The 16,492-nt window shown below is 37.6% G+C and overlaps 1 protein-coding gene across 1 annotated transcript; it reads left to right on the forward strand.

The window, feature by feature from the left end:
• Positions 1–561: 561 nt before the first annotated feature.
• LOC128544613 (C-C motif chemokine 4 homolog) lies at positions 562–1,802 on the forward strand. The gene is made up of 3 exons (XM_053514881.1): positions 562–851; positions 1,364–1,475; positions 1,679–1,802. The coding sequence occupies exons 1-3, from the start codon at positions 782–784 to the stop codon at positions 1,800–1,802; spliced, it is 306 nt and encodes a 101-aa protein (XP_053370856.1). The 5' UTR covers positions 562–781.
• Positions 1,803–16,492: the final 14,690 nt, after the last annotated feature.

Here is a 16,492-nt window from a genome sequence, read left to right on the forward strand (position 1 = left end):
GTTAAAAATGAGAAAAAAGTATTGAAGTATAGTTAAAATAACAGTTGACTTAATTTAAAGACATTATTTGACATAAGATTTGTATGTAGGTTTTTTTTGTAAGTTATTTCTGTAAAATTAGGACTTTTTCACAGTGTCGTGCATCGTCTGAATACTTGACTGGATTGAGATCCAGGGAATTTGCAGGCTGGATCAAGAACCTTGAATTGTTTGCCTGATAAAGCCCATAGGTTGGAGTCTGTAACACAATTCTTGTTCTGATATCTTTATTTTGCAGCCAGCACTGATTTTTTTTTTTTCATTAGTTTGTGCTACATTGTCTTTTCTGTAAGATAAAACTGACATGCTGACCTTTGGTCAGAAGTAAATTGATTAAAATTTTTCATCTTAATTATTATTGGTGTTTGTTGCAAATATTTTTAAACGTTATATTTAATAAAAAAGTAAAAATGTGCTTTGGCAGGAGATATATAATATCTAAGCTGGACTCCACAGAATGAACATTTAACTCTAATTAACTGCTTTTTTGTTTTTATTTTGTTATATAATGTAATACCGGAGGGTGAGATGAGTTTGACTGTAAATTGCTAGACATTCAGTTCTTACACAGAAAACCACAGCCGGGTTTCCTGTGACTGAGAAAGCAAAGTGTCATCTTCTCTGCCATGTTCAACAACCTAAACCACATTCCCCCTCCTCCTTTTAGCTTATATATATTGAAGAATGAGATGAAATATGCATTAATACATCGCAACCATCATCATCATCATCATCTACAGTCATGTCGTCTCGTTCTCTTCTGCTGGTCCTGGTGATTCTCGTCTGCCTTCAGTGCTTCACAATGTCCAACAGTAAGATAATGTTCACACCGTTAATATTTATTTATTTTTTCTTCCTTTTCTTCTCCTTATTACTATTATTATTATTAGTAGTAGTAGTAGTAGTAATTTTTGACTAAGAGTTTATTACACTCTTCAAGTAAAATCCTGAGTGACAGGATGTGGATTATTTTCATTTATCAACATTTACCCAAGTGTTTTATTCCTTTTTATAAAATAACAATTCTTATGTTTCATATTTTTTACTTATATTTAATGTTGATTTAGTTCCTTTTCTCACTTTTAACAAAACTAAACACTGGAATTGGTGATTCCTTCCATGTGCTTTTACATAAATCTCTGTTGAGCAACTGTACTACTGTCAGACCTCCTGTTATAGAAAATTAATCAACAACTTAACAAACACAACTCAAACATAATATAATACAAAAACTTTCATCTCATACTGAATCTAAAAATGTCTAAAATCTTTTTTTAATCGAATATTTAATCACAGAAATTAATGCATGAATTGTTTACTACAGATGGACATGGACCAGAAAAATGCTGTTTTGATTACCTGAAGAATCCAAACCCTAAACAAAACATCATATCTTATACCAAAACAGAGCATCAATGTCCAAAACCTGGAGTCATGTAAGATTTTACTGCTTGCTTTGTAAAAATGTATATCTGTTAATATTTAACAATTGTCTATTATTGATATATGTTTATGTTTAATAAACGCTATTTTTGAATAATCTTGGAAAAATGGGCTGGAAGAATGTGAGAATGTTTAATTTCATTACAGTTTTACACAGATGTAAATTTGTAGATTTGTATTTCTCTCTTCTCTGCAGCTTTATCCTGAAGAAAGGATACCAGGTGTGTGCCGACCCCAGGGTCGAGTGGGTGAAGGAACGCATGAAAAAAATTGACCAGCTCAAGGTTAAAAACAAGACCCGACCTAAAACCACTGTTTAAATCCTTTTTTTCCATTAACTAGTAATTCATACTTATTTTACAAAAAATTATTATATGTAGTCAGAGAGTAGGAATATTTTATGTTTATAGTTTATCTTAAAAAAATAGATAAAATGCTTACCAGCATTTAACTAATTTGTACTATAAGCTGAGTAGATAAATAAATATTTTTACGCATAAATCACATTGTTTCAGTTTTTTTAAACAATAAACATTTTTAACATTTAAAATTTTACATTAAAAAGACAACAGTGTCGGTTGCATTTAAACTGCTTCTCATTCTCATTATGTGGATGTACAGACGTGTACAATTCTCTTGATAATTACCAAGTTTTAGGCATGTTTGTGGAGTGGTGTACGTAGTATTTGTTCCATCCATGAACTTAATTTGCTGATTCTAATTACCACAGTTCTTTATCCAGATAAAAGAGAACTAATTAGTGACATCACCTGATTTGTCCACAGGGAGAACTATAGTACAGTACATGGCATGTGAGTGAGTGTTGTTTTAATAATTCTGTATTATCTCATACATACGAGTGAGTGAGTGAGAGAGAGAGAGAGAGAGAGAGAGATTGCTTAAGTCAGTGCACTTTGTTAATACTGGTTCTTTTTATCATTATGCCAGTAAAGCCAGGCCCGTAGCCAGCCTAGTGCTAGGGGGGGTTCTTTTTTTTAAAAAAAAGTGGACCTTTTTTCTCAGTATTTTGTATTGGAGTATTTACTCATTTTGTATTTCATTTTGAGGTTTAAATACCGCAAGTTGGTGACATGTGCTGGATTAGCTTGTCTGCTGGTATTATAATGTGCATGCTTTTGAAAAATATTACCAATAATGATCTAATAATAATAATATACAAATATTACGGGAAAAAAACAATCAGTTAATGTACTTACAAGACTGTGGGATGAATAAAAATTATTTTTTGTGGGCTTATTTTATTTTATGTTTTATGTAACAATTATTCATGATAAACTTTATTCGAATGCTGTCTACACCGCGTATAGACACTAGACAGCATCGCCTATGGTTAATAGAATAATTTAATAAATTTACTAATTTAATATAATAATTTATTAATTCAAAATAAAATGTTAATAAATCCTAATCTTATGCATGGTCAAGCAGGTTTGTTTACGCATTGAACTCGTCGTTCTTTCTTTTCTTTTCTTTTTTTTTTGATAGATTAACATTATTTAACATAATAAATTCACAGATCCATCAGATAGGCTCCTGTCTGTTAATGTTTATTTAAGATGTTACAGACTTGTCATAGCCATTCAGACTGCTCAAGAAAAGGCACAAGAGAACTATTCTGTGTGTGATGTGGGGTTGACGATTAGCTACCACTTAACTAGCGTTAGCAATTTGATCTTGAGGTAGTAACAGACTTACTCTGTTTGGCAGTCTTTTTGAACATATGTTCAATATTCTGCGATATTGACGCTGCTGCCTGCTTTCTCTCCCGTCTCTCCTGCTCTTTTTGACCCATATTATACACCGCTGGATGCCGCCTCACAGATTTTAAAAAACGTCAGTTGCTGCGCAGACTTGTCACATGTCGCGTTTTTTTTTTTTGCAAATTGTTTTGTAATAAATTGTTATTTTAAATAATGCCCAACAATTTAAATCTGTCTCAATAATAATAATAATAATAATAAAAATCATAATAACAAAAAATTCTGGACCTTTGGCAGTGGGGGTGGGTTGTTCGAACCACCCGAACCCCCCCCCCCCCCCCCGGCTACGGGCCTGAAAGCTTACTTCAGTTGAACTGAAAGAGCAAAAGAACCCTAACTTGAATAGCTAGTCAGTTTCCCTTGATGTTTCTTTTTTGAAATAGGCCAGAAACCTAGACTGTTTTTTTTTTTCTTTTCTTTCATACCCAGGGCCCCTCTTGATGTCTCTGCGTGCGTGTCTTTCATCCTTGCGTGTGGTAAACTTCCTCTCTGTAACTCTCTACTGTATGCATGTTTGATGCTTTGTTATGAAACAACCACAATTTAAAGCAAAAATATTTAAGGCTAAAACCCCACAGGTTACTGCCTGAAGATTCTGTACAGAAATTTGCCACAGACATGCAGAGTTTGCTTTAAAATTCACTAGTTTTTAATATTTTTTGTGCTTAAAAAAACACGCACGCACCTGAGACGAGGTGGCTAATTAGAGTAATTATTATAAATAGCCTGTTTTAGTTCAGTTCAATGTGTAGCATTTGTTATTGTTATTTTGATGGTGGTTGTTTCTTAATTTAACATAAAGATGATATATTAAAGTTCTCGGAGGGCTCTAGGAAAAGAGCATTGTTTTTGTTGGTTTTCCTTAATATATCAATAAAAAGACCTCTTGCCTCTGCAGTTATGCCACGAACACGCCGACAGCCACAACATGACACGCCCGATCGGTGCACAGGGAGAAAATTAAACATATCATATATGTTGAAACACATTGTCACGTCTGCACCTCCACAGTCTGGGGGATTAAGATCTGGGTCTCCGGACTACTGAGACGCAGCTTTGTCCCCCCCTAGTGTGTCATCAAGTTCAAGTTCGAAACGCCAGACAGCGGGCTGGGAAGCCCTTGCGTATGTCTCTTTTTGTTGGGAACTAATCTTCTGTGTTTAAGCGTTCGGCCGCCTGCAGACCCAGCCTGAGGAGGCTCGGAAGAAGCCCGTTTAGTTACTTTGATTATATTTTGTGTGTTTTTTTTGTTGAACGAAAAAAGACTTTCTAAAATAATAAACGAAAGACTATATATTCACCATTCCTGCGTTTTGCGTCCTCTAAATCCACATCCAAATCATGACACACATGTATGACTGATCAGGATGTTTATTTCATTGATTTTTTTCCCTCCAATAATAGTGACCATTTTGCTGAAAATTGTGTTTGACTTGTTTTCTTCATGTATTCTTTACTCTTTTTTTCTTTTAATTTTGTGTTTCTTTTTTTTTTTAAATGTAAAATGATTTCATCATTCCTTTATACACACTGCAGACAGCCTTTAAAATTACTGAATTCAGGGAAAAACCTTATCAGAATCAGAAAGAGTTTTATTGCCAAGTACGCTTGCACGTAAAAAAAAAATAGTTTTAGTGACAGAGCTTCCAGAACAAAACAAATGACAAGAAAATCCAGCACGACACACAAAAAAAGTGTGAAACAAATGGAGTAGGATGTTTTTTTTTTTTTTCTAAGGAAAAGGTTAACATCAAATAGAGTACGGTGTGAGATACTTTTAAATAAGTTACAAAACTTATGGCATTGCACAGTATATTGCAAAGTGGTATACTATAGATATATTCATTGACAGTGAGAAGAATGTTTAGCTGTTCATGAGGTAACTTTTGCCTGGGGAAAAAACGTTCGGTGCTCTGTAGCATCGACCCAATGGCGAAAGTTCAAAGAGAAAATGGCTTGGGTGTGAGGGGTCCAAAGTGATATTCCGAGCCCTTTTCTTCACTCTGAATTTATACACTAACTGTTAAACATTTCTATTTATATATGCATAGAGAGAGAGAGAGAGATTTTCTGCACATCATTTCTGTGCAACATGTTTAACACGTGCCATCTTGTGGTCAAATCATAAAATACAAAATCCCATTTTGCTTATTTAAAAATTTACAGTGAATATTGAGTATTGTATTTTGGAGATATACTGTAAACCAAATGAAGCAAACAGGAGGATGTGATGTGCAATTAGAATGTGGAGTAATATGTTCTGAAATCTGGTTTAGCCACAGTCACGTATTTAATAATTTATTCATTTATTTATTTAATATTTTAACAGAAAACTCCGTTTTAAAACTTGTAATTCTTCTTTTCATTGACAACTTTCTGGCAGAGGGCAACAAATTTTCCTCAGTATTTTTTTTTTTATAATTTTCCTCCTGTACTAACCAGTGCTCCAGTCCCTGCTGCAGACTTTAGGAATGGTGTTATTTAGGTGCTGATCTGTATTGGGTTTCTGCTTGACACATCATTCAGTGTTAATTAAAATTCCGTCTCATCTGACATTAACAATGATTTTCAATATGGCCTCAAAATCTTCGAACTGCATTTTCGTGTTTTTTTTTCTTTTTTTTTCTTGAGGAGTGTCTTTTATTCTTGCAAACCTCACAGACAAGCTCTATTTGTGAAGAATTTGTGATATTAATGTCACCTGCACACAATGACCACTCTATGTCATTAATTCCTGCAACTGCGTTAGAGTTGCTGGAGGTCTCTATCAGATTCTCTGTGCAGTGTCCTCCTGGTTCTTTCATCCAGGTTGAAGCGGCATCATGATACAGGGAGGGTCGGTGTTCCACCAAATACCTTCTGTTTCTTAAGTATAGACTTTACTGTGCTTTTAGGCAGTGATAAAGCTTTGGAATTGTTTTACTTTACTACTTTATCACAGAGATCTTTGGACATTGCCTTACCACCCTTAGTTGATGTTTGCTTCAATTGTACTACCAGGGATTGACATGCTCCAGCTTTTTATGCTGAGCTAATCAAAATGACCACAGCTGATCACAGTTGAAAGTCAAATGGCTTTGTATGTCATTGAGAATATTCCCATGATTTAATTCTTTTCCAAATCAGTGCTTCTGTTTTTTATTCTATTTTTTTTTCCAGAAATGTTGGTGTTACTGTATATCTTATACCTGCCTGTTAAAAGTTGGACTGATCAAATACAGCTAGATAAAACAAAACGGTGTCTTTCATTTTAAGCTGAAAAGCAACAAAATGTGACTAACTAGTGAAACTTTTCTATACCCACTGTATATGCATTTTACCTCTACATACACCTAACTTTAAAAAAAGAAGATAAAATTACGGTGTGTGGCACCACATGGAAACAACAAAGTTGACTTTAGGATGCAACTGATATGAACAAATCTTCTACGATGGCTTGGGACTGCAATTTGAAAAAAAGTCCCCTTAATTTATTGCTCTATTTTTATGTTCAAGTGCTAATTGTTGGTATTTCTACCATGCAGCGTGTGTTCTGACTCCTTCCTATCAGGGCCAGTATTCCCTTTTGCAGCAGATTGTTCTACAGAAGCTCTTCAGTGTGATCTGATCAGACAGACTTACCTTTACTCTTCACACACATCAGTGCGCCTCGGGCCCCATAACCCTGTTAGCCTGTAGCGTCATAGCTGATCAGTGTATACAACTATTTACTTTACATTTATTTTTTGAGCAAAACTTACTATTAAGGAAGTTGACAAGACAGGTTTATAGGAAGTTTAATGACTTACATTTTTTTGATGCAATAAAGTGAGTAAGCAGTTTCTGTTTGATGTGGTTTGTAAGAAGCTATAAATGATACAATTCTTCCATTACACTTTTAGTGTATATACTGTGTGTCAGCCCTTAAAGATTATTGCTCAGACATGCCCTTGTCACACCACACCTCCACTGATCTGCTATATTTGTGATGGCTTTCAGGTGGGAGGTAATTGGTTCTCTATATTCATCTCTGTATTTGAGCATTAAGTCCCTCAGCAGGAAGTCCCCTTCCCTTCTTACACAGTTACCCTTCCTCCACTCTTTTCACACACACACGCATGCACAGCAAAAACGCTGATATATCCGAAAATTAAAGGAGAAATCTCTCTAATAACACTCGATTGAGCGACACACTAACAGAATCACTGCTGTAAAGTGAAAATAAAACAAATTAACCTGGACTTTACCTTTAAAAAGAATCACAACAGAGCAGAGTTTCTGTGTAGAGCAGAGAGAAAGAGAGTGTGTGTGTGTGTGTGTGAAGGTGAAAGTAGGAGGGGTCTGAAGAAGGTGAAAGAGCAGGCTGATACAGAGAGAGAAAATGGATCTTTAACCTCTCTAGTGAGAGGTTATTTTGCTTTACACGTGCTCTATACACACATGCGCGTACAGACATAAAATAAAATATGTTTTTACGTGCACACACGTGGTCACAGTGTTATAGTAAACAGTACACGCATGCACAGATGTTGATTATATCAGTGAAAGAGACGCACTAAGACCCAGCAGGGGAGACAATTACCCACAATCCCAAATGAAAAAGCACCAACTCAAAGCACAGATATTTCAGGCTGAAGCTGAGTCCAAAGACGTCTTCAGTACTCTGGTGTTACTCGCTCAATCTAATCCATAGCTTCCTGAAGATTCTGTACTGAAATTTGCAGCAGAAATTACTTCAATTACAATAATTCACAATTTCACAATAATTCAAAACATTTCCAATGTTTTTGGAAAACTCCATTCCAAAACTCTATGTTCAGTGTGGTTGGGTGGACAGGGGAAACTGAGATTTTGTTTGTTGTAATGTCACCCAGGGCCGGTTCTAGACCAGACCATATGGGGGGGCAGTGAGAAATGTGAAGGGGGCATCATGTGTACACATCATGTTCGAGCACTGTTTTTCCCCCTGTGCTTATAGTAACAGTATTATCCTTGCTGAATTGTGTTATTAGCTGCGTCCAAAGCCTGGAGAAGTGTATTACACTTTGTCAGGCCTCTACCTTCAGACCTGTCCAACTTGGGTGTCCCACTTGAAGACTAAGCTCCTGCTGGTATAGCTCTTAAGGTCACTGAGGCAGGCGAACCCCCTGACCACAATAAGGTGGCAATCCCTCAGGGGGGAAACTATTAAATAAATAAAACAAAATAAAATAAAATATCCTTAATCCAGATTTTATCAATCAACGACATAACATTTATCTTAGCTGGATGGTCTAATTCTCAAAAACATTTAACCTAAAGTAAGACTTAACACACTTTAACTAGTAAATGAACAGCTCTCTTCTCTCCAATCCACTCTACAACAACAGTCTCCTATTTCCCTTTGGAAATATTTGGCCAATTCATCCATGAACTAGAGTGTGGGACGGGGCTTTACGTAGGGGTAATTTGTCTTCGGTCTGTCAAATTCAGCGGACGTGGACTCATCGCCGTGCTTGTAATTGAAAAAAACGCTGCAACTGCTTCAAAGTCTTTCCACTCCGTGACCGCTGAAATCCGACACGACACTACGGTAGGCTTGACTCATTTGGTTTCTCAACATTTGAAAATTTTTATTTGAGGGGACAAGACATTTATTTGAGGGGGCTTTGACCCCTCTTGCCCCCCTGTAGAACCGGCCTTGATGTCACCTTGTGTGGATGATGTCATCGCTGGGTGCAGTCTCCTTGATTAAACATCAGCTTTGTTTATGAGGGTATTTTGTGCCATGGTGGCCGTACATACAGTAAACCAGTGACTGTGTTAATGTTGTGTACTGAACTTTTACATGCGTGTACATACACACACAGTTACCCACACATAATGTTAATGAACAGAGGTGACTGAATGTACTGCGGAGTTCACTTCTGCTACATACTGTACAAAACTCTGACGACACAGACCCTGTAAACAGCGACGGTGGTGTCAGATGAGACCCATCGCATTTCTACAAAGCGCAAACGGAAATGGTGTTTTGTCTAGGCTCCTGATTGGCCCCCTGTTGATTATGGGGGCTCCTACAGTAATAGCACTTAACTCTGGTTAAGTGCTATTACTGTACATGTATGTACATGGTTTTGGCCAACACTGTACATGTATGACTGATCAGGATGTTTGGTTCATTTTGTTTTACCCCCTTCATCAATAATGACTAGTTTGCTGTAAATTGTGTTTCACTTGATGTTGGTCCAGTGCTATTCCACAGGGTTTTTATGATGTCTTGGACAGTACATTTATTAATGTACTGTGCTTTAAGTAAATGTCAATCACTCTTACACCATCATTCACCAGCAATTTTACAAGATCCCGTCTAACTAGAACACTCTTTAGCTTGCATTTTACCCGAGCTTTGTTATACAGTTTGCACACTAAATGGTGACAGTGGCTTTTTGTACAGAAAAATACCACAGGGAATTGTTATGTTATGTTATACCATTTAAGAAATAATGTCATGGATGACATTTCTGCAGCAGGATGTTCATTAGATGAACCCTCTCTGTCTACATGTGATGCTCATTCCCACTCCTACGGCCATATGCTCATTTACATACATTACTGGTTCTATGGTAATAGCTTGTTTATTCACAATTTAAATTATAATGCATATCCATTACAGGGTATTTATTATGTAAAAAAAAACCTGATTTGATTGATTATTTAATTTATTGAAACTCTTTAACTGTAAGCTCTCCTGTTTGGAAAGCTGACTTGCTGAGGGCACAATTCTTTTTAATCAAAGCCACAGAGTCAGAGGTCATAGTCATCGTCACTGCATGAAACCACAACTTAAGGGCGTGACGTTATGAATTGTAGTTGTTTAATGCCTGGTGTATTTGGCAAAGTGTAATGTGCCTTAATGAGGCTTGACTGAGCTCCATCTCCATTGTTTATTTGTTAGACTACCTTCACAAATGTTAATATTCACCAAAGCAATGATTGGACATAGTTGTGTTTTAGTATTTGCACACACAAAAAAAAAAAAAACACACACACAAACACCAAGAGATTAATTCTGTTTCCTTTTTTTATTTAAAGTAAATATATGCTTTATTCTTACATGCACAGAATTAATAAGGACTGGATCTTCTGCATTAAACAATAATGTCTAACATTTGCTTCACTCTCACCATCTTTTGATCAAATATTAAAACATAAACCTCGACAAACTTGTAATTACTGAGATATGGAGACATTCATTTATCATTCATGAAATGAGTCACACAATCACGCATCTCAATTTGTTTAAGTAAGGGCCAGGGGTAGCTCAGTGGTTAAGGCATTGGACTACGGTTCGGAAGATCCCAGGTTCAAACCCCACAACCACCAAGTCGCCACTGTGGGGCCCTTGAGCAAGGCCCTTAACTGCTCAGATGTATAATGAAAAAAAAATGTAAGTCGCTCTGGATAAGAACGTCTGCTAAATGTAAGTAAAGTCCCATTTAGCTGATCGAAAAAAAAAATCCCACATATATCACCTGCATATGTCTATCTGAATTTAAAATCAATGGTTGTTTTATTACAGATATATGAACCAAATTTCATATGAACCAAATGAAAAAAATGGACAATGCGATTTTCAATAAGAATGTGATTGTTGTGTAAGATGTTATGAAACACATTTAGTCACAATTACAATATTCTTTCTTTCTTTCTTTCTTTCTGTCTTTCAACAAAGTACACTATACTGTATTTCAGTTGTAATACAATGTACCTACAAGTGTACTGCAGTTAGACTTAACCATACTCGAGGTGTACTGCAGTTTTTATACAATATGCTACAGGTGTAAGCCAGTTGTACTACACTATACTACAGTTCTTTTGCAGATCACAGATATGGGTCATAGCTCTGAAATGTCCTACTCATATTAAATGTTATATATGCTCATAAGGAAAGTTCACACATTTTTTAAATCTGTGTGTGTGTGTGTGTGCGCGCGCACATGTGTGGGTTTGGACTGTCATGTGTTTCAGTTCTGAAAGTTCCTACTCATTACTCATATGTGCCACTGACTGTGTCTTACCTTTATGATAAACATCACACATAAATATTCAGAAAAAAAAAAAAAACTTTATATTTGTCATGAGCCATAAAGGGCACTGGTGGCTCAGTGGTAGGTGTTTCGCCTGCCATGCGGAAGGCCCGGGTTCGATTCCCAGCCTGTGCTCAAACCACTTTGTGTCAGGAAGGTCATCCGTCCTAAAACCTGTGCCAAGTTGTTGTGCGGACTGGACTGTGGCGATCCCTTGCAGGGAGCAGCAGAAAGACTAAACTCAAGACTGTTTTGAGCTGTAACATTTCATGTTTAGTACTCAGATTAAAAAGCAAGGCTTTTCTCTCTTACTGATCTCATTAATATAATTGTTATTATTACTATTATTGAATAATGGAGATGCTCAAATCCTCACAACATATGATGAAATATAATATTCACTTTCATCTCTTTAATCTGGCATACGCGTAACTCATCCCATAACCTCATACTCCAGTACACCTATCCTGAATGGCAACTACGCTAATTCTCTCCATTTTTTCTCTATTTTTCTACCCATCCTGAGACATCTGGAGATTGTGCCAGCTTCAGTAGACAAAGGCCAACCCTGCGAGGTTTCTAAGGCATCTTGAGAAGGACCTGCTCCAGCTAGATTCTGCTTTATGATGGCTGGAGCTACACATCCTGCTCCTGTGCTTCCAGTGATCCTGACCCCATCTGCCCTCTGCACCTACTGCTGAACTGAATCTACACAACTTCTGATATATTGAACTTTCACCTGCACAACACACTTGATGTTATTTCTATCTGTTATCACCCAGATGAGGATGGGTTTCCTGTTGAGTCTGGTTCCTCTCAAGGTTTCTTCCTATTGCCATCTCAGGGAGTTTTTCCTTGCCACTGTCGCCGTCACCCTTGGCTTGCTCATCAGAGACATTTCATTCATCATTCATTCATTTCATTATTATCACACTTCCAAATATTTTCTTTTCTTTTCTTTTCTATAAAAAAATCTTTATTTATTTATTTATTTTTTTTGTGATGCTGCTTTGGGACAATGACCATTGTTAAAAGCGCTATATAAATAAAATTGAATTGAATTGAATTGAATATGCCACAGCATTGGTTTTTGGACCTAAATTGGCCAGAACAGGTTAATTTTCTATAACATTGGCTCTGTGCAGGTTAATATTAATGGTCTTGTTTTAAGACATTATCATTTCTTTAGTAAAAGCTCATTCACATCTAGACATATACAATGGTAATGCCCAAACACAGATAAAAAATAATAATAATTGTCTACCACCTGACGGAGTGGTGATTTGGGCGTGTTTAAAGCCGCAGGACATGGGAAGCTTACAGTCAATAATGAAGTAATGAAGTCCACTTTATACTTTTGTCCAATTTTTGAAATGTATTTATTTTTTTAGTCACGTTAGAATGTATGTTCAGTGGGTATCCTGTAGAAAAGAATCCCCCCATAAAATAATTACATTAATCACATACAAATCACAAATCATCCCAGCCTGAATAAAAGATAGACAGATTTATTGTTTTAATGAGCTGTACTTACTAACAACGTTTAACATCCAAATTAAAGATAAAACACCAATGTGAACATATTTGTCCACTCTTATTTGCAGAACTACTCAAGTTGTGTTAAATTTGATGGTGACTTACACAGCACCAGACACAACACCGGGACGCTGCGCTTATTGTGGCGGGGGACTTTAATAGTGCCAACCTCAAACGCGCAGCGCTGAACTTTTATCAGCATATCACCTGCCCCACCAGGGGCGAAACGACACTGGACCATTGTTACACTACGGTCAAGGACGGCTAAAAGGCTCAATCTTGTCTATCTTTTGGTAAATCCAACCACGCCGCCATCTTCCTCATACCAAAATACAAACAAAGGCTGAAACAGAAAGTTCCGGTTCAGAGGGAGGTCGCGCGCTGGACGGACCAATCGGTGGCCGCGTTACAAGATGCACTCGATGACGCAGACTGGGACATGTTCAGAAACAGCTCTGATGACGTCAGCGTGTTTACGGAAGCGGTTGTGGGATTCTTAGGGAAACTAGCGGATGATACCATGGAGAAAAAGACTATTAGAACGTTTTCCAACCAGAAGCCGTGGGTGGAAAACCATCTCGCACCGCTGCCTACAACACGGGACTCGCGTCGGGGGACCATACAAGGCTGTGTCATACAGCATCCGGAAGGCGGTGAAAGAGGCGAAGCAGCGCTTGTGACTAGAGTCACAACTCCAACAGAGTAACTCTAGGAGCCTGTGGCAGGGACTAAGGACAATTATGGATTAATTGAACACCAGGAGAGCAGCAGGACCAGACGGCATCTCAGGCCGTATCTTTAGAGCCTGCGCAGACCAGCTATCACCCGTGTTCACTGAGATATTCAACATCTCTTTATCTCAGTCGGTGATCCCTACATGCTTCAAAGAGTCCATCATTGTTCCTGTCCCAAAGAAACCTCATCCTGCTTCCCTCAATGATTATCGCCCTGTAGCCCTCACCTCAGTAGTGTAGGATTACAAATTTATAAAATGTTAAATCTAGCTTCCAACGTAATAGTATATAAACTGAACAAGTTATGTACATTGGGTTTTACATTTTAAGGTAAAGTTGGTGACATTCTAAGAAGATCAAGTCTTGTACCCCAGGTGTCAGAGACATTAACCTTTTGTCTTTATGTACTTCCTGACCACTGGGTAGGGTCCCAAAGTCAATGTGAATGCTAATCTCAAGGCCAGGCTATGCCTTTTGTCTCTATGAGAATGTAAAGGTTTGGGGGATACTGTCAGGCTGATTAGATTAGCACCTATGCATTTGAAAGCCACTGTTATGCTGATGAGATCAGGGCTGGGGAACTTCCGTTACCAGGCTGACTCCTGTACTAGACTATGCTATGTTTAGATTGTCTCCACCTCTTTGTATCCCTCCCTCTTGTAAAGTATAAACTCTTCCGAGCTAAGTTTTCGGTTAGACTTGGATGACTACAGCGACGCTCGGCGAGTTCTCAATAAAGAGTAACTTCTGCTTGAATGATATCCCAACGTCTCCTGGTCTCTGAAAAAGTTCCCAACAGTAGTGATGAAGTGCTTAGAACGCCTGGTCAGAGACTTCATCTTATCTTCACTACCAGACACACTGGACCCACTACAATTTGCCTACCGTTCAAACCGCTCTACGGATGACGCAATCTCTCATCTCCTTCATACATCTCTCACTCACCTGGACGCTCGGAGGGGGAATTATGTGAAAATGCTCTTCTTTGACTACAGCTCTGCATTTAATACCATAATTCCCTCCACACCACCAAGCTGGAGCACCTGGGACTCAGCTCATTATTGAGTCAGTGGATCTCCAATTTTCTGACTGGCAGACCACAGGCAGTAAGGATGGGCGGACATGTCTCAGCCTCCATCACTCTCAGCACTGGAGCCCCCCAGGGTTGTGTTCTGAGCCCCCTGCTGTACTCTCTGTTACAGTTTTTTTTTCTTAAATGTTCTTGTACAGTATATTTCTATTTGTACAGTATATTTCTATTTTTGTACAGCATATTTCTATTTTTCCTAGTTCAATTTTATTTTTTATTTAATTTTTCTATCTTTTATTGGTATTTCTTTTATTTATATTTATTTCTTATTATAAGCTTTAATTCTCTTTTTAAGGTCACTGGCGGTCGTATAAGCATTTCACTACATTTCGTACTGTGTATGACTGTGTATGTGACAAATTAAATTTAAATTTGAATTTTGAATGGACTGTTTGTAGACTCATTCCACAGATTTTCAATGGGGATTAAGTCTCGGACACTCGCCTTTTTCTCCTTCAACCACTGTGTAGGGTTTTTAACGTATTAATGACAATGAATGGCTGCCGGCATTCTTCATCATTAATATGTAGGGTTTACATAATAAAGACAACGAATGACAGTTGCATTGTCCACCAATAAGTGTAGACATTTTACTGTGGACACAATGCCAATGCATTCTTTACCATTTAATATGTAGTGTTTAGCTCTGGGTCAGAGTTGTATCGAATTTTTTACAAATCTGGTTAATTTGATTAACTGAATCAAAATTTATAATGTCACTTTATCGACTAAAGAGTTCAAGTAATCGGGAGGTTAACATCACAACTGCAACCTACAACATCTTTCCATCTTTCCAACTCTTTCTCCTTAGGGTTTTTGTCCCTTCGGGGTCAGTCCGCCCCATGGGTGATTGGTCCAATCGGATGTGGTTGCGAGGCTTAGCCACGCCTCACGTGGTTCCTCCTTTTGTGCATACATTAGCCCGGTGTTTTGGCTGTCATGTGGGGTCCATCCGGGTTGGAGTTTTTAATACCTTTTATAAAGTAATTTTGCATGAGCTCGGTTGATGCTACCAACTTCCCATGTTCACATTCTTGGTATAAAGTCAGCTTTAGATTGGCATCAAACATTACATATTTTACCCACTCACTCCTTCCTTTATCTAATAAAAGGGGTTTGTAAATTCTGATTACACCTTTAAAGTTATGCAGAATAATCAAACATATACACAGAAATTAAATACTGGCACACTTTAAAGATGTTTAAAATAGTGTCTATGCCCTATGCCTTTGTTCATTGAAAGGCATGTCTTCCGGAGGTCAAAAGAGTGTCCAGGTGTACTAGGTTCTTCCCCCAGCTCAGGGTGAATCTGTAAAACTGTCTGCTTTGTTTCTCGGATCGCCGATTTACACCCATGGTTTTGGGGTCTACTTTAAAGCATCTGGCCTTGTGGAGTTTCTTAGTTTTACAGACGTCCCCCTTAAGATCGGGAACCAGATAAGGTTATCAGGATGGCGCCATGCATGCTGGGAGAGAGTGTCTGCACTGTGATCCCTTAATTGCTCTCTCTATGGGAGCCCTGGTATTCGCTACACACTGTGTGGTTATTTTTTGGTCACTGTTGTGTTGGAAGGTGAACCTTCTTCCCATTGACAGCTTTTTGGCAGAGGGCAGCAGATTTTATTAAGGAATTTGACAATATTTAGTGTTATTACTGTAGGAATGGTGTTATTTTGATGGCAAGTTTTACAGGATTTCTGCAAAGACATATCATTCAGTCTTGTGGCCGAATAATTAAAGTTTTCGTCTTATCAGATAAAACATTTTTCCATCTTCAAACAGTTTTTTTTAATATATTTTTTGAAAAGTGTCTTTTTTCTT

The sequence above is a fragment of the Clarias gariepinus genome, chromosome 1, assembly GCF_024256425.1.
Source record: "Clarias gariepinus isolate MV-2021 ecotype Netherlands chromosome 1, CGAR_prim_01v2, whole genome shotgun sequence".
NCBI classification, from domain to species: Eukaryota; Metazoa; Chordata; class Actinopteri; order Siluriformes; family Clariidae; genus Clarias; species Clarias gariepinus.